General features: G+C 49.9%; 1 protein-coding gene across 1 annotated transcript in view; it reads right to left on the bottom strand.

Moving 5' to 3' along the window:
* The window catches only part of IGF2BP1 (insulin like growth factor 2 mRNA binding protein 1), a 34236-nt gene extending 25291 nt beyond the window's left edge, over window positions 1-8945 (bottom strand). Inside the window, exons 1-2 of the mRNA XM_064473146.1 lie at window positions 8296-8945; window positions 7162-7222 (exon numbers count right to left, since the gene is read on the bottom strand). Coding sequence (XP_064329216.1) covers window positions 7162-7222; window positions 8296-8470 — 236 coding nt within the window. The 5' untranslated portion in view covers window positions 8471-8945. The remainder of the gene's footprint in view (window positions 1-7161; window positions 7223-8295) is intronic.
* Between the last annotated feature and the right edge of the window lie 9489 nt (window positions 8946-18434).

The raw sequence follows: 18434 nt of genomic DNA, 5'->3' as shown, positions 1-18434 counted from the left end.
TAGCCAGAAAAGTGTGAAATTTCAGCTCTGACCATGTCAGGGCTCCCAAGTGTCAGTTACAATAAAATAAATGACCCATTTCCTGACGGATCGTGAGGGCTCTTCTGAGACAGACGGACAGATTTTTTATGTTTGTTTATTTTCTTTTCTTTTTTTTTTTCCCCCTGACGGGAAGGCTGCACTCCCCTGCTCTTTCGCATCAGGAGCTGGGAGCGGGGTAGGGATGCTCTTGCCCCTGTGCCATTGCCCTGGCGGTGCCCTCCTGGCTGCTCCCATCCCATGCTGGGCATCGTCCCCACCGACGTCCCCGCTCCCTCCCACCGAGCTCTGCCAGCTCCTGGCCCCTCGCCTCCAGCCAGAATCTCAATAAACTGTCCCCCTGCTCTTCGGGTTTTATTAGCCTCCTTGGGGAAACTCCCATGCAGGGGCTGTAACGGCAGCTGGAGCGGGCTCGACTCGAGGCATCGGCATGGGGACAACGAACGGTTTCCCAAAAGCACTTCCCAGCACACACAGACCACCCGGGTACCCCAAAGCCTCCCGTCCGAACAGGTACTGGCACATCCAAAGCCTCAGCGGTACCAAAAAGCAGCTGGCTTCACTTCAGACGCTCTTAAAATGAAGCCGAACCCCAGGGAAGGGGACAAGGGTCGGGCAGTGTCCCCTACGGGAAGGGCTGGCAGGAGCCAGAAACGGGCTGCAGGACCCCAACCCTCGCGAGACCCTTTCCAGAAAGCCCCACCCATTGCTAACTCTGTCCAGAGGAGAAAACTGAGCAGGTTTCAATTAAAGCATGATTTTTTCCCCCCCCCTTTTAAATCTATATACTTAAAACCATGAAAACCGCTCCAGCATCTTCAAGAGCAGGCTATGGACACTGAACAAAAACCAGGAGGGAACTGGTTTCCACTCCCCTTCAGCGGGTTAGCCCATCAGAAGCAGAAAACACACACTGGTTTTAAGAAAACCAGCTTAAAACAACACCTTACATTAACTTTCCCACAGCTTCCCAGGGGCACTACCAACACCCGAGTGGTGCAAAACCTCCAGCCTGCTTTGGTCCAAGACACCTGCCCTCGGCTCAAGGCAGGACTCAGGTGGGGAGGGACCTCCCGAGGTCACCTTGGCCAACCCCAACGTCCCCCCAGCCCGCCCCCTCCGCAGGGATGCGGGTCTCGCCGCTGCCTGGGTAGAACATCTCATGGTTCACCAGAAAACACGCAAGGACAAGGGCAGACAGACGGATGGAGATACACGGACACCCTCCTAGCACCTCCTGCAGAAAGACAGAACACCTTCCAGCCGAGACCCCTGCTATCCCCCCGGCTCCACGACCTCCAGGATAAACTTGCAATTGTCAGGTAAACTCCAGCAAAGATTTCTGAGCTGAATTTCCCCACCGCGTTCACACATTTACTGGAAACGGGCAGACGACCTGGGAAAGCCACTGGGATAAAACACCACACGTGTCTGGAGTGGACAAACAGCCCCGTGGGGCTGGGCTTCTCGTTTCATAAAATATAGGTTAAGAAAAACCTTCCTGGTGGGTGGACTAGTCCATAACTGCCTCTGCAACACTCCCCGTGCCTCTCCCTGCAGCAGCTAAAAGCCATCCCAAGCAGATGCAGGACGGCGTAGGACATCAGCCCCATCTCTGACCCATTTTTTTCCTGTGCCACTTGTTTTCTTAAATTTTTTAAGCTTTCCTGGGCAAGTGCATTTCTTACCCGCCCAGGTACTCAGCGCAGGGCCCTCCCAGACCGTTTCCACACTTCAAACTGGGCAGAATAAGAATTTAAAGGTGCCCAAAGGCTCAAACCCATCGGCCAAGCACAGAGCCTGGCAGCGAAGAGGACGGGCAGACCTTGCAAAACTACTTCTGCTGGATCCTCCCCGCTATGCCCCAGTTTATCAGGAGCCGGCCGGTGGCTGGGAGCTCCTCTCACCCACAGACCCAAAGAGGCAGCTGGCAGTGCTGGTCATAAGTGGGTGATTTAGGGGTGCATATCCTTGCTTAAGCTTTTAAATGCCTCCGGTCACAATGAAAATGAGAGTTTTCACCAAAAAACTTTTGAAAAGTTCCTCTGCTGAAAAAAAACCCACAAAATAAAAACCAAGAAAAACCCCCAGAAAAGTCTCTGTGATTGCTTTAAAATGCATTTTTTTCCCCTCAGTTTTTCAGTTTCCTCCTACTCCCTTCCTTCATTTTTGGGAAGGGGGAGACACCAGCATCCCCTGGGGGCTTCCCTATGCATTTGCTTTAGGCTCCCACTTCTCCCCATCGAAACTGTTCTAGAAAACCAGTGGCATCATTAAAAGAAGCAGAAAAAACCCCACACCTTCCACCTGCATCGATGGAGGCACCTTCCATTCCTAAATCCAGCAAATCTGGAAGGGGGCGGAAAGGCGGGTACTGGGGCCAGTAACCCCGGCAGGGAAAGGGGCTGGAGAGGTTTCCTCCTGCTCCAGCATGGAGCTGCAAAGCCCTGGGCCAACCTTGGGCCATCCCGAGCAGCCTGAACTCTCCCAAACCCTCCCAGTAACTCTGGAAAACATTAACATTGCTGGGGGCTTGGGCTGGGGGGGACACAAAAATCGGGTTTTTTTCTTTCTTTTTTTTTTAATTCTGAAAGGTCTCAATTTTCAAAGCGAGTACTTTAACCCCAACCTCCCTTGGCCATATCTCTGTTTGCTCGGGTTTTTTAACCTAAAAGGCAAAGATAGAAATGAATTCAACTGGAGAAGCAGATTGAGTCCTAGCGATCGCCACCGAGGTTCTCTAGGGAATTCAATTTATTCCTTTCTTTGGAATTTAAAAATCATCAAACTCTTAACAAAGGGCATCTACATGGGACAGGCTCCGTCTTCTACAGGTTCAAAACTTGAGGCTATGAAGTTTACGGTTAAATTGCAATTTCTTGGACATATTTGCCAGTTATGGCTCCTACGTGGAAAGGGGGAAATAAAGGCATTTCTCTCACTTCAGGCTGTAAATTGGTAAATATATTCTTTCTCTCAGGTATGTTAAAATTGATTAAATTATCTCAGTTTTAAACCACATGGATGAAATTTCCTGACAAATTACTAATAACTAATTTAGTGACAAATTATTTCAATTTTTTCTAGCTGGAAATCATCAAAACCTATTAATTTCCAAATTACTGCAGTTCTCAGAGGTGTAAAACCAGCAGCAGAGAGCTCTCAGCTCAGAGCTGGGGGCTCACAAAAGTAAAGCGAAGGAGAACTCCAGATTATTACCCTTTTTGGTAATCAAAAAAAAGTAGTAACAAACCAAATCCCACTAAACCCAGCATCCTCAGAAAGGAGCATTCATCCCGCCTTTCCATTTCCAAGCACTGCTGTAAACAAGGGTGGTGGTAATTTTTTTAAATGATACTAGAACTTGTATCCAGACCTGGTTTAAGGGGAAGAGAATGATCCCTGGGCTGGATTAAAAGCGTATTTTGCCTCAGCATTCAAGAGAGTGTCTTTATTTTAACAGAAAAGAACTAGCAAACTTTTTTCAGCTCAATTTTCAGAGAATCCGAACATCAGGAGGGAGAAAGGCGCATTTTTTGATTAACGCTGACAAACAAAGAGATCACACTCGCTGTTAGCAAAATCTTTAAAATATTTCGTTACGAACAATTAATTGCACGACTATGGACACGCGAAGGGACCGTTTCTCCCGTGTGAAAACAGTGATTCGAAACAAAGACTGAAAAAAAAGAGCCAATTTTAAGATTTCTCCGTCCATTTCCATGCACTAGGAATTTCTATACGCTAAATCCTCACGTCATTAACAACATTTAATAATTCCCACCTCTGCTCGGGAGCACAGGGACCCCCTAAACCTACAACTGGCTTGTGAATGACCTCGACTTAAAAATACCCTTTTAGTTGTAAGTCCATGGGCTGTTATCAACCCAGCTCCCTCTTCCCCCCCAATTACTGGGTTTCATTCTCTCCGGTCGACTCACTTCCACATTCCTCATATTTGGAATGTCTGCTTGATGGATTCACTTTTTTCCCCCCTCACCCCTCCTCCTCTCTTCATTCATTCATTCTCTCGACCCCATCGACTTCGGGCTTTTCAGCTTCCCAGTTCCAACCCCCCCCACCCAATCCTTAATCTTAAGTAGGAAAAACTGAATTCTTTTTTCCTTAAAGACCCTTTTCTTTTTTAACCTTCCAAAGAATAAAGCATACCATAATTTTTAAGGGTTTTTTTTTTAAAACCCCTCTTAAGTTTCTCCACGTTTTTCTATCAGCAAAGTTAAACAAAAATTAACTCCCAAACCACAATGAGATACTTTAAACAAATCTAAACTAACTTTAAAACTCAGGTTTTTTAATGAAACGACATCAGCACTGACATTTCTTTACAGTCTAATACTTCTAAAGTATTTCGTTAAAATGGTTCCCCATGATCATTAACATAATTTGCAGCTTTAAGTGTTAGTTGAAGAATCACTGTAATTAAACAACTCTAAATCATTTTATCCTTCTTGGGTGTTTTGGTGCAGCAGCTACACACCCCCCTCGCTCCTTCTTGTGCCACAGTAACACATTCAGTGTTTTTTAAATTCATTTCTACGATTGGCTTTAGGGACAGGAGAGATTTTAAAGAAGGAAATAACACCAGGAGGAAAGATTTATTTACAACAGGCAATTTCACCGGACACGTTCATTTCGAAAAACACCCAAATCGGTTTTTCCTGAGCATTCCTATCTGCGCTTTCAACGAGAAGAAAACACAACCAAAAAGACAACTTCTTTTTATTTTCTGAATTAGCTGGGAAGCGCACCAATGCTCATGACTTGTTTTCCCACATTTCTAAAGGGGAAAAAAAAAAATTAATATCAGGTTTGGGGGGAGGGGGAGGTTGTTTGGTTTAGATCCCACCAAACCCATCTGATTTTGTCCTCACTGCTCACACTTAATTAACCATTTCCTGTTCTCTGTGCCTTTAAACTGGAAAATCCAGTCTTAAAAACAAGCAGAAAGGAAAAAAAGAAGGCGGGGGGGTGGGGGGGGAGAGGGAAAGGCGCATTTGAGGCAACACCCCACCCCCCCCACCCCCCATCTCAGCCCTTATCCAGGGCGGGGGAGCAAAATACACCCAATTACCCCCAAAAGCTCGGTTGGGGCAACCAACCTGCCAAGTTTACAAGCAGCTGCCAAAAAGTTGCTTTTTTTTTTTCCCGACCCAGAAACACAAACTACTTCCCCAAAGTGAGACAAAGTAACCACGACCACAGCGGAGGGCGGCGGGGACACCCCCCCCCCCCAACCCCCCCACCCTCCGGGACCCCCGGAACGATCGACAGCAAAAGGGGCTCCTGTCGCTTTAAAAGCAGCACTCGGGAAGGGGGGGGGCTCATTTTAAACCCCCCCCAGCCCCCAAAAAAGGGGTTTCGCAGCTCAACACAAGGCATAACCCGGTTTAAAGAGATCCAGGAGAAATGCAGACCAACCTTCCTTCCACCTATTGTCAAGTTTCCCCCCCCCCCATTTCTTTGAATTACAGAAGCCAAAGAAATATTCCCATTTTCAGTGAATTTTTCCCCCCACGCTCTCTTGGGGGGGATGAGATCTGCTCCCCCCCCAACCTATCGATTATCCAGCAGCAGTAAGGAAAAAAAGAGGGGTTTGGGGGTTGGGATTTTTTTTTTGGAGTGTTATTATGTTACCCTTCACTGGGTAATTGCCTTTCCAATAACACCCCTTTGCTCATTGATAATTAAGCCACAGCGAGTCCCCCAGCGCTGTAACGAGCGCTATCGATCAGCCCGCCCCGAGGTGCTAAAAAGAACTAATAATAATAAAATCTCAGCTAGGAAATTATGAAATGGATGTATATTTTTTGTTCTCTCTTTTTTTGGGGGCCTTTGGGATCAGCCCCTGCTGGGGGGAGCCCGCTCTGCCACGGCCAAGGCTGCAAAGTTTGGCAGCCCCCCCCTCCAACCTCCCAAAGCGGGGTCAAGGGGTTGAACCCCAAAATGAGCTCCCACCGCCCAGCCAAAAGGAGGGGAGGGGGTTTCGTCAAGAGACGAAGAAATTGGGAGAGTTTGGGGAGGAAGAGTTGGCTTCGCCTCCTCCCTCCGCGCCCGGGCGTTGAAGTAACCGCCTCGTCACGTGGCCGACGCGGGTTTCGCGATCCAACGTGGACTATTTGGGGTTGGGGACTAACTCGCCCTCAGCCCGGGCGGCCTCTCCTTGAGCTGGGGGTAGGGGGGGGTTTCTCTGAAAAAAAGAAAAAAATAAAATAAAATAAAATAAAATACTCTTTAGATTTCATAAATAACCCCCAGCGGGGCTGGGGCGAGCGGTGCCCGGGGCTTGCTCCGGCGTCCTGCACGCCAGCCCGGCGCGCAACAACAAAGGGCCAAGAAGATGGAGAGGGCCGGGCTGGGCAAGGCCGGCGGCGGGCGAAGTCGCTTGGCAGGTAGATGGAAACCGCCAAAAACGTAGTTCTTGCCCCAAAATAAAAGTTGCCGGTGGGCAGGAGCTAGGCCAGCGCCCCGTGCTCACCGGGTTTTAAATCCCTCCCCGACATGGCACGGTGAGACCAGCCCCATGTTGGTTTTTTTTTTTTTCCCTTTTCTCTAAGTCCTCACCATCGAATCCCAGCAAATTTCACTTTTTGTAAACATTTTTTTGATTATTTTTTTTATTATTTTACAGTTCTCTTGGAAAACAAAAGATTTCGCCCATTTCGCAGCGGAGGAACCGAGCGAGGCTGGGAAATTCTTCCAGTGCCACAAGTTTGAAAACCCCAACCCAAAACGCCTCAGCCATCCATCACCTTGGGCGAGCTGCTGGATAATTGTTTAACCATTTATTTTAAAAAACAACAAAACCAAAAACAATACTTGCTCACACAGGAAGTTTTCTTCAAAAAAAAAACAAAAACAAAAATCCAAACACCAACAAACAAAAAAAAACCCAAAAAATATTTAAACGTTGATCCTCAAAACTGCCTCTCACCTCGCTGGGGACGCATCTACAGCCAAATCACCAACATCTCTAATTTCACATGCACATATTTGGGTATAATTTTTTTTGCCTCCTTTATCTTACGTTCATTTTTTTTTCCCCCAACAGAAATTTTTTTAAAAAATTAAATTTTAAAAATAGAAATTAAAACACTGGATTACCTTTGCTTTTTAGGTACTGAATGTTCAATCTCTAGCTGTTTTCCATGAAGCTCCACTTTCCCTAAAAACAAAATGTGTCTGTTTTTTAAAATCTGGGTGGAGTGGTCAGAAAGCTTTGGATAACATACTATCACGTGAAACCTCGCAATTTAATTCAAATTACGACCAACTACGCACAAATACATTTTCCGATTCCTTTACAAGTGCATTTTATTAAATCTAAGACTGGCTTCAAATGGGAAGCGGTGGGAGGGAGTGGTGAGTTAGTGTCTGGACAATGTTCCTTAGGAATATTTAATTCCTTAGTTCATCCCGCTCTGAGTGAAAGAAAATGAGGAATAATATTTTGAGACCAATTCTTTGCCTTTATTTAATTCCGCCTCGTTTCATCCCTGCAAGAAGTCCTCCGGGCAGATTTCTTCCCCCCCATTAAAAGGCTCAAAAATTGTAACTCCATGGCAGAAATGGATTTCTCTTTGAAAATGGAGTGGGTTTCTTTGCTGCTGGGTTATTATGATGATTTTTTTTTTTTTTTTTTTGGGAGGGGGAGAAGAGGGGAAGAGCCCGGCGGGAGGCGGGGGGAGCCCGGGCCGAGGAGAGGGGGGTGGGAAAAATAATGAAAAAGAAAAAAAAAATTCAAATATTTTAAAAATTATCTGCTTCCCGGGGAGCTTTTTCTCTCCCTGCGAGCAGCATGGCGACCTTCGCGCTACTCCACACATCACATGCCCCAGGAAACCCAGTTTCAAATCAAAATGGCCAAAGTCCCAGCCCACCCGCCCGTGCCGCGACGGGACCCCCGCGCCGAGCCCCGCCGCCCCGCAGCCTGCACGGACGGGGGGGGCGGGGGTGAGGGGGGCCACGCGGGGCGGGGGGCGGCGTGGGGGGGGGACCCCCCGCTCTTCCACCCCCCCCCACGCGCTGGTTTGGGGAAGGGGGGGGGGAGTTGGGGGGAGGGGGTCCCCACCCCGCCGCCCTAACGCAAGCCCCGACGGGGCGCGACGGAGCGGGGGGCCCCTGTGGGTTTTGGGGGGCGGGGGGGAGCTGAGCGGTGGGGAGGGGGGGTCCGCAGCGATCCGGGGAGGGGGAGAGGAGGAAGCGGGCGGGGAGGGAAGGCGAGATAACGCCGCTTACCCGAAAAAGTTTCGATGGCTTTCATGGCCCACTGCTCGTCGGGGCAGTCCACAAAGGCATAGCCGGACTTGACCAGGAACTGCCCGCTGAAGGAGATCTTGTGGTCGTTGAAGACTTTCTCCAAGTCGGCCGGAGTCACGTTCTCGTTTAGGTTCCCGATGTACAGCTTGTTCATGGTGGCGGCGGCGGCGGGGGGCGGCGGGCGGGCGGCGGCGCGCCGGGGCTCGGAGCGCGGCTCCCGGGGGGGCTCCACCGTGCGCCCGCGCCGTCGGGCTCCGGCCGCGCTCTGCCGCCCCGCAGCCGGGCCGGGGGCTCGCCTGGAGGGCTTCTCTCTTTTTTTTTTTTTTTTTTTTCTTTTCTAACCCCCTTTTTTTCCCTCTTTTTTTTTTTTGCTTTTTCCTATTTTTCCCCCTTTTTTTAAATCTTTTTTTTTTTTTTTTTTTTCCTTTTGGGGAGGGGGGCGGCGGCTGTTAGAGGAGGAGGAGGAAGGGGGTGGGGGGGGTCCTAGGGGAGGGGGCGGCTCCGGCGGGTGGCGGCGGCGGGCAGGGCGGTGGCGCCGGCTGCGGGGGCCCCCAAGTCGGCGGAGTGGCACTGGAGTGTCACCGGACGCCTCTCGGCAGCCGGGCACCGCCTCTAAATAAAACCGACCTGGAAAAATGAGTGAAAATGTTTGCTGGAGGAAGCCACGTGGTGATGCGGGAGGGCCCGGCCCCCGGGGGGAGGGGCCGGGGGGGAGGGGGCGGCCGCCACTTATTTATTTATTTTAATTTAAATACTACGTTATTTACCTCCACGCACATCCCCCCCCCCCCTTTCCGAGCGGGGGGCGCGTCCACCCCCTGTCCCGTGTGGGTGTCCGTGTGTCCGTCCGTGTGTGGGTGTCCACCACCACCACCACCCCCCTCCCCTCCTCCGCCCAACCCCGTCCCGTCGGAGGCACTTTCCCATCTGCTGCAGCCCCCCGCCCCCACCGCGCCCCTCCCCCCACCGCGCCCCTCCCCCACCCCTTTCCCCCGCTGCCTCAATGGGATTTTTTTCTGGGTGTAAAAAACTTCGGCATCAAAGGGGCCGGGAGGTCCCCTGGCGCCAGGGGATAGGGGATGGGGGGGGGGGGAACGGCCCGCCCGGCCCCCCCCGGGGCTGGCCCGGCCCGGCGGGGCGGCTGGGGGAGCCCCCCGGGGGGGGTTATTGTCCCCGGCATTGTTTTAAGCCCTTCATGTGCAGCCCCGCGGAAGCCTTCGGGGAAGGTGGGGGGGGGGGTTGGGGGGCTCCTCCCCGCACAAAAGGGCCCCACGGTGGGGGAGGGCCGTTCCCCGACGGGGCCTGATCTCGGCTGGGGGCTGGGGGCGGGTAGCGCCCCGTCGGCAAAGCAGCGTGTGCGGATCCTCCCCCCCCTTCCCTTTCCCTCCCCGCCTGCCTTTTCTGGAGACTTTTATTTTTAGGCTCAAGATGGGTTGAAAATAGCAACGAGCCCCCCCGGTCCGCCCCCCTCCCCCCCCCCCCGCCCCGGCTCCATTCACCCCCCGCCTTCCTGCCTCCCCGACGGGGCGGGCGGGGGAGCCCCGGTGCGCGGGGGGCTCGGCCCGGGATGCTGCCGGGCGGGGAGGGGCGGGGGCGGCCGCGGGTCCCCCCCCACCCCCGCCGCGCTGCAAGTAGAGGCACGGTCCGGCCCCTCCGCGCCTGCAATTAAATGTAAATGTAACGCTGCTCCCCGGGAAAACTCGCTCCCGCCCGCCCCGCCCGCCGGGTGGGGGGCTCCGCTCTGCCCCCCCACCCCCCCCTTCCCTGGGAAAAATTGTAAAAAAAATTAAAAAAAAAAATATTTTTTTCAAAAATCCCGAACAGAGGTTTTTTTGCTGAGGGTTTTCCGGGCGCGGCTCTCCCGGGCAGCTCCGCGCTCCCTGCGCGGGCGCGCAGCCGCCACCGCGCCCCCCTCCCCCGGCCGCCTTTGGGGGTGACGGCGGTGCGGGGCCGAGCCCCGGGGCTGGGGGGGGGGCGGCCGGGACCCCCGGCACGGCGGGCACATTTGGTCATTCCCTCGGTGCTACACGGACGGGCTGGGCTGGGCTCTATCGCGAAGTATTTTTTTAATTAGCTAAATATTTTTTTATTATTATTTTTCTCCCAGCTGAGGAAGAGCCACGCGGGGAATTTGTTGGTAAATAAACCTGATATTTCTCAGGAATCAAAAGTTGCATAAACCTTAAGGAATAGAGGCACATGCCCGAGGACATTTGCATGTGCTCTTTGCTACAGCCTCCGAGGAAACTCATTAAACTGAATTATAAAAATCCTGGGAAATAGTCATTTAAAGCAAAAACCCTTTAGCTTTCCCTCCTTTATCCAATCCTTTCCTTCATCCCGGGATCTTTGCCTTAAAAACATGTAGATGCTGCTCACCAGGGAAAGTTTGGTTCCCATCCTTCCAGCTGCATTACTTGGCTCTCCTGAAAGCACCAAACCAAATTAGCCAGAGGAGTCTTTGGAGGAGCACTGCTGCGTCCATGTGCGTGTTTCTGAGGTTTCCAGGGTGTAATCCAAGCTCAGAATTCACAGGTGAAAAGAAGAGAGCAATGAAATTGGGAAATAAATTTCCTGCTGCTCAGAAAGTGCATTTCAAGCCTTCCCTGGCTGAAAACCTGAGCGTGCACCTTCCTCCATCGATACGTCCCCCCCACAAACACAGCTAAAATAAATGATCCACTATCTGCTTCAGATCTATTGCCAATCTTGAGCAGAATACTTTTGTTGTTGCTTTTCTTGGTTTACCCAGTACCTTCCCCATGTAACATAATCCTCTGCAATAATGAAATGAAGGAAACCAACCTAAAAAAAAAAAAAAGGAAAAAGAAAAAAAAAAAAGGAAAAAAGAAAAAAGGAAAAATAAAGAAAGAAAACAAGAAAAAAATCCAAACAAAGAGGGAAGTCTTCAATTTAGACCTGAAACAAGAAAGGCTATCAGTCAACCTCCTTCCCCTCGCTGGAGCATTCCAGATGCAAGGTATTTAGAGAATGCAAACAGCAGAGACTAAATCATTGATCTGCTGGGGGGTAACGGAGCTGCTCTCGCCCCTGTGCAGGAGCTGGGGCGAGAGGGCAGCCCCCAAACCCAAAGTGCCCCGGCTGAGCCAGGGCAAAACCAGCTCTGCAGAATCCCCCCCCCACCCAGGGAAACAGTTCTCCCCTCGCTGATTTAAATGTTACCAGCAACTGCAACAGAAATCCAGTGGGATTTCTGGAGCCAGGGAAGGGCTGAGCAACAGTTTGTAGCCGGGCACTGTCACTTGTAAAACCCTCTGTGGCCTTTTTCCTCCCCCCAGGATTTTCAAAATTGGGTGGGAGTTTTTTTTAAAAAAAAAAAAAAATCACACTGAGAAGTTGATTTCTTTGTGTAACTTCACATTTTCAAATTTTACTGCCCCACTCTCCTACCAATGTAAAGCAGCTTCTGAGTTTTATACCTAAAACCTGATTTGGGCAAAAGTTGGGCTTTTTTAAAGATTTAAATCTTTGACTCAGGCAGAAATGGTCTTAATGAGTTTTTACAATTTATCTGCAAATTCAGATAATTATTGTTGCCACTTTGGAGTTTGGGGAACTTTCTGAAGGGAGAAGGTTGAAGCTGGGTGGTAAATAATGCAGCTAAGATTTCACTGAAATGGGGGTTTCATACGAAAGGGTGTAATTACTGCAGTCTGCTGAAGTGTTGGTGTTGATCTGAGGCAGAAAATAGCTAAAATAGAGATAAACTTTATACCAGATTAGCAGTAAACAAGAACAGATTATATTCTGTTATTTTTCTGCCAGGTATCATCTGAAACTTTCTTTAATTTGTTGGGTTTTTTTTTTTTGTGTTGGTTTTTTTTAATCTCCAGTGATCTCACTAGTTTTTCATTTGGACAATATTAAAGATGCATTTAGAAACCCCAGAAACTTTGAAAAAAACCTACATTTTTCAAAAGTTTGAAAATCTGGATTAATTACTAGCTAATAAATATGGGCTGAAAGTTTTCAGGAAAATGCAGAGGTCATAAAGGGAAAAAAAAAAAACCAAGAATTTTGTTTTCATAGAATCTGTTTCAATCAAATCTCAACTAGCAGAAATAATCTGAACATGGAACAAGCCTGTCCTTAAAACACAGGTGAGAATTCAACAGAATAAGGAGAGCGAGGGTTACAGTTGGGAAAGATTTCCTTTTACTTAAGTGGAATCCCAGTTTAAACCACCTTTTGTTCAGTTTTTATTATGTGGAAAATATTCATGACTGGAAAAAGCAGCTCATATCTAAGAAGATCCAGTTGATTAAAGCTCGTGTTGATAAATTTGTTAAGAATCAAACTTGCTGTGAAATTAACAGTTTGCTTTAAAACAAAATTAAGGCTTGAAGTAGATTATTAATAATCCCCTGGTTCTCTCTGCATTTGAAACAGCCTCTTGGCATTTAAATGATGTTTTGTTTGAGCTGAGGAGCGGAGGAGCATCCCCAGCCCCAAGGAAGGGGCTGAGCGATGGGAAATGCCCCTCTGCTGCCTGAAGGGTGGGAGGTTCAGCAGCAGCAGGGCTGAAGATGGAAATGGTTAAACCTGCAACTTGCTCAAAGATCTGCCTATTCCCTAAACATTTTAGTGCTTCAGTTAAAAACAAAGCAAATACTGCAATAAACTCTGCCTTCAAAATCAACTCACATCCTGAAAAATCCTTTAGTTCTGGTACTAAAAAGCTGGAGTCTCTCAAAAAAAAACCCAACAGAAAACCACAACCAAACAACTATTTGCTTCTCCTCTGCATCTGCTGCTTCCCAGTTTCTGGGCTCCCACCAGGGCAGGGTGCTGAGCTCCACGCGGGGCTGGGGCTGGGTGCGCTTCCCAGGTCTCCTGGAGCAACAACCCGAATCCTCCGTTGGCGTTTGCCAACACACAGAGAAATGTTCAAATTGCAACCAAACAAAGCTGCTTTGCATAGGGATTTTTTTTTTTCCTCCCCCAATGGAAATGGTTAATTTTTGGTTTTGCAGTCATTTTCTTTGGGTAAGCGGTAAACTCTAAATGTGAGGAAAGGAAAACGCTCATCAGAACGAGCCCTGAAATGCTGTGGTTCAGGCAGTCCCTTTAATTTTCAATTTTCCCCCAAATGAATATGCCACCGCTTCTTTACAGCAGACCTTTCTAACCTGGCAATTTAATTTTTCGTCCTCCAAAATCACCGTGAGCCGCTGGGCAGATAGCGGGAGCAGCCATTTCTCCTGCGGATGGTGGAGCGGTGGGGGAAAGTTTGGGTCTTGGTACAATGATAAACTAAACTAACGTAGTTGAGAAAGCATCGTGGGGGATGAATCCTGCCGTTGCTGAACTCCCCCTGACCTTATTCCAAGTAGGAGCTGCTCTTTTGAACCCCCCTCCAAACATTTGCAGCACTTATAAAGCACAGATTAAATGTTTTCCTTTCAGTAACTGTAGGTGTTTGTATCAGATTTCCTCCAGTCTGAAATAAATGCATTAATATCAGATTTATGCACCGCGAGTACAAATTTGGGGGCCCCATAATTTCGAGTCACTGTTTAAATCCCCCAAAGAAGAGCGGGCTCTCCAGTACTCACTGCTTTTCATCCCTCCACTTTTTAAACTCCTTGTAGCAGGAGGCAACGAAAGGCTCAGCCACTAATACCACTGCATTTTTGCCTAATTCTTTATATCCAAAACAAGTGTAACCCGGGAGGTTGGAAGCTGCACGGCAACATTTTCTGTTGTGGGTCACTTTAAAAAATATAGGTCATTTCACAATCGAAACCTTGACCCATACCCCACCGCCTGTGCCGGGGCACCAGCACCGCTGGGCTGCTGGAAAGGTGATGTTAGGAGAGCAGCGAGGGCACGAGATGGAAATAATTTCACGTTACTGAACCGGCCACTTGGGCAGGCTCCTTGCCGTGGACCGGGTTGTCTAGTTTCTCGTCCTGCTGGTACGTACTTGGGATTTAGCAGGACTGATTATTTCCTCTCCTTTCCTGCAGCTCCACCACTCTAATCTCCCCAGCTGGTTAGTTCTGGCTCTATCTTTGCTCAAAGGGGGAATAAAGGATGGTTTTCACATTAAGATCACTGTCGCAAGGTAAAGCGCTAACAGGGTAAAACACAGGTAGCTTTAATGCTACAGCAAGTCCGGATCATCTCTCCAGCCTCTGGAAGCGGTGGCATTGCTCACTACCCAGAGGTAAAAACTGCAGTTGGGAGATTTTTTAATATGTAGCTCGGTGGTCCAAATAAATCTTCCCCGCACGGAGGTTACAGGTGCTGCCACGGGCTTTTTGTTACGGCAGTTACTGCCCTGTAGGTCCCTGCTCCTGAGGGGGTACAACAAGCTTTTAAGAAAAGAGAAATAAGCAGAGCACGCAACAAGAAGTCCATACTCTCCATGTTCCATGGTTCCCATCTTTAGTTGTCGTGGGGTTTTTTTCCCCCCCAAAAAAAAGAACTGGCAATGAGGAAGGCTCTGAGACAGCCATCCCAGTGAGTTGAGTTAGTCAAGAACAACCGCTGGAGCCTTAAAAGGCCCTAGGGTTTGTTGGCAGTTAAATGGGAGGATTGGCATTTAAAAACATATCTGGTATTTCACCATTGTGAAAAAACCTGTTCCGTTCCCACAAGCACCGGAGCGGGCGGCAGGTCTGAACCCAGGAGAGAGGATGAAGCAGTGTTCGTCGCTCCAAAGATGCCCTGTAAATCCATCCAGCCCGGCACTCGTGTCCCCAGCGCAGCTCAGTGTGAACGCTGGGCAGGGCGACGCACAAGGGATGCAACAAGGAGCCAGGCAAACCCTCGCTGCCTTCAGCTGGAGGCAAAGCTGCTTTCGTCGCTTTTTGGTAAGTCTGAGCCTCCTGGCAGGGTCCTGGCACCGGCGATCGGCTGTGCGGTTTCTCCTCCCGACAGCACCAGCCTTTGCTGCGCGAGATACCGAGATACAGAAGATGCCGTACGGTGGCCGCGGCTGCGAGCAGGCAGCGGGACCCCGAGCAACCCCAGGAAGGGAGGGAAAAGCTGGGCACGGGCTGTGCGGTCAGGGCTTGGGGGAAAGAAGCTCATATTTAGGACTCGCGCTCTGCAAAGGTGTAAGAGGATGAGTGAGAATAAAGCACGTAAGAGTTACCTCCTCTGCGAGACGTTGCTGCTATTTTAGGGAGAGAAATGAGCTCCCAAGACAAGCTTTGCACCTCTGTGCCTTTGAGAGAACGGAATCAGTCCTGAATCAGGACCAGAGTTTGAATAATACTCCAATCCCTGTGATTTCAGGGAGAGGATGGGTGTGAAAAACTTAAAACTCCCTCCTTCCTCTCCCCCTGTGATTGAGGAGCAGGACACATGCTAATACTGATCGATCATAGCCCGATACAATTAGGAACCTCAGATCAGCCTAACGCTTGCCCACAAAATGGAGCAGAAAACCTTATTTTCACCTGGGACGTGCAACACCTGAAACCTGTCTCTGGCAGAGCTGAGGTGCCCTGAGCAGTGCCACGCAAAACCGCAGCCGAAGAGTGCTGCTCCAGAGGGAGAGGGAAAATCTTACTCACCGCATCCACCGGGAGCAGGAGGGAGGTGTAAATTGTGCCATTGAAGGGGAGCTGTTAGAGCTAAACACTAAGACATTTCCTGGGAAGTTTGCAGCATTTTCATTTCTGAAAACTTTTGGGAATGGATCAGACTGGTCCATTCCAAGTGATTAAAGTGGAGCTGAGGCTGTCTGGGAGCAGGGGAGGGAATGGATGACCTCTTAAGGTCACTTCAAGCCCTATTTTCCATGATTACAGGGACATCTAATACTTGAAATGCTTTGCAATCAAAGTTGCCCTTGAGATGTTTCGGTGTCTCAAAGCAGAGCACAAGGACCGTTTCAGTAACGCAGCTGTGATCTTCCCAACGCATTCCCGAATTCCTGAAACACCAACTCCTCGAGTCAGGTCTGCTGCAGAGCAGAGGAGAATGGCTCACTAAGCTCTGTGTGGCAGGGTAGGGCGAAGCAGGGCAGCCCTGGCTCTCCTGTTTAATTTGCAGGGAGACAAATGCCGCGGCTGGGTGAAACCTAAGCTAGAGAGTCCTCTGTCCCAAGGCGGGACCCAGCTGAAGCTTGTGAAATGGCTTGTGTTATCAGCGAAGGCAGCACACCCCAGATAACGCTACGAGGGTAGCGCTGCCGTGGCTGTGGTGGGCTGAGGCTAGAGAAGAGCAAGGTTTGCATCGTTAATTAGACCCTCCGTTACCCTGGAAAAAGCAGATGTGGGCACATGGACCTTCTCTAGGGCAGCACCTCACTCGCCGCCTCTGCGCCTCCCAGACCTGAACCGGCACGCGGAGGTTCAGCGGTTTAGGCATCGCTCAGTGGATATCACACAGCCAGGATGAAATCAGACAGCGCCCACCTATCTCTGCGGGTAACTCCTGCGTATCTGGGGGTTTTTTATTTGAAAGGTTGTGAGAAATCTCAGAGCGATGCTGCTGTCCCACCTGCATCACGAGCAGATGCCCTGAAATCACCGTAACCGTGAACCCTGGGTCAACATTTAATGTTGCTGGATATTTATTTCACTCTATTAACTTTATATCCTACAGAGGCACTTAATGAGAGGAAAACAAATAGGTTGCACTTTGGAGAAACAAGATATCCAAGTTGGCTGGGAGTGAAGTACCCAGAATACATATAATAAAGGCACTAGGATAAACTATTGCATTTTATTGATTAGCAACTGTGCTAGGAGTGTAAATTGGTTACTTGTAACTATTATAGCGCATCATTTATTACAGCAGGGGTGACGCTTCTGCATGGGTGGAAAGCTTTCGGAGACCCTGGCATGCTTGTGTGCTGCTAGCTAAAGGACTAAGCCACATGTTAAGTAGTTCCTGTGCAAGCAGTAATTACTGCCTAATAGCACTGAACTCTCAATCTACCCTAACAATGTCCTTCTGTGCCTTTATCTTAACGCCATATAGATGCGACACTTTTTGCTGGGGAGGCTGGTTGTGCCGGGGACTTGTATAACTGCAGAGCAGCAAGAGCTCGCCTCTGCCAGCACCAGGGTAAGCTGGATGCCGTTCACTCTCCGCTCCGTGATCTGGGGCGGGGATAGAGGTAGTGGTTGAAACCAGCCTGTGTCTGACAGCATCTCCCAGCAGCACTTCTCAGAAAAGGAGTTAAAATACACTTTTTAGAAAAGAACTGGAAAATGGATAGCCTTTACATAGAGAGGCGGACCTCATCACGCTGGATTTCTGCATGTGTTTGGGACAGGATACACCGGGGGCACCGTGCCAGCACAGGGAAACCCCCTCCCACGCCGAAGCCACCGACACTTCAATTTTGCCATTATTAGTGCAGTTGCACCAAGGGCTGCTCCTTGCTCAGCCCTGTCAACCAGAAATCCTACTTCTTTCCCACACAAACCCCTGACGCAGCTGAGCCAGCACAAACCTGGGAGGGCACGCGTATATACACGCATCCCTCCTACAGCCAGGTGTGCGGGGTTACTGCTCCGAGCAGCTCTGCTGAGCTCCACAAGAAAAAAAACAACCCAAAAACAAAAGGGTGGCAGACCTGAGGAGAAAGCTGTAACTTGGATAAACTCCTGCAAAAGCTCAGGCTGCTCAGGAAACCGAGCTGCGGGCGGGACCGGGCTCTGCAAGCGCACACGGTCAGCCACGGGCACAGCTTCGCGTCAGTAACGGTGCGAGCGGAGCTCAGCTTGTGGGTTAGGCTGGCGCAGACCTAACCCTGCTCTGCTCCTTCACCAGGCTGAAGCTGGGTGTGACGGGGGTCCTAGAGCCGCGGGTACGCACCTGGTAGCGGCACGTGTTAAAATGTAATGGGTCCGGTCCTCCCAGAGAGACTCAGGGGAAGCAGGGCAGGTCAGACACCGGGGAGAATATCTTACCAGGCACGTAGACACAGCAGAGCTGGTGGGAAGTGGATTTACCTCTTGTACTCTGATAGCACAGTTAACATCTGCAGAACATCTGCTCTCCTGGATCCAGCTGCGCAAGGGCGGGGTGAGGTGGTGGCCTTGCTGACCCACGTCCCCAGCAGCTCAGAGCCACAGGGAAACACTCCATCACTCACTCGGAAGAGAAGCAGCCCAAATGGGTGCTCAGGT

This window comes from Phalacrocorax carbo, chromosome 25 (genome assembly GCF_963921805.1).
Source record: "Phalacrocorax carbo chromosome 25, bPhaCar2.1, whole genome shotgun sequence".
NCBI classification, from domain to species: domain Eukaryota; kingdom Metazoa; phylum Chordata; class Aves; order Suliformes; family Phalacrocoracidae; genus Phalacrocorax; species Phalacrocorax carbo.
The sequence above is the reverse complement of the archived record's forward strand: the minus strand, read 5'-3'. Positions and strand labels throughout refer to the sequence as shown.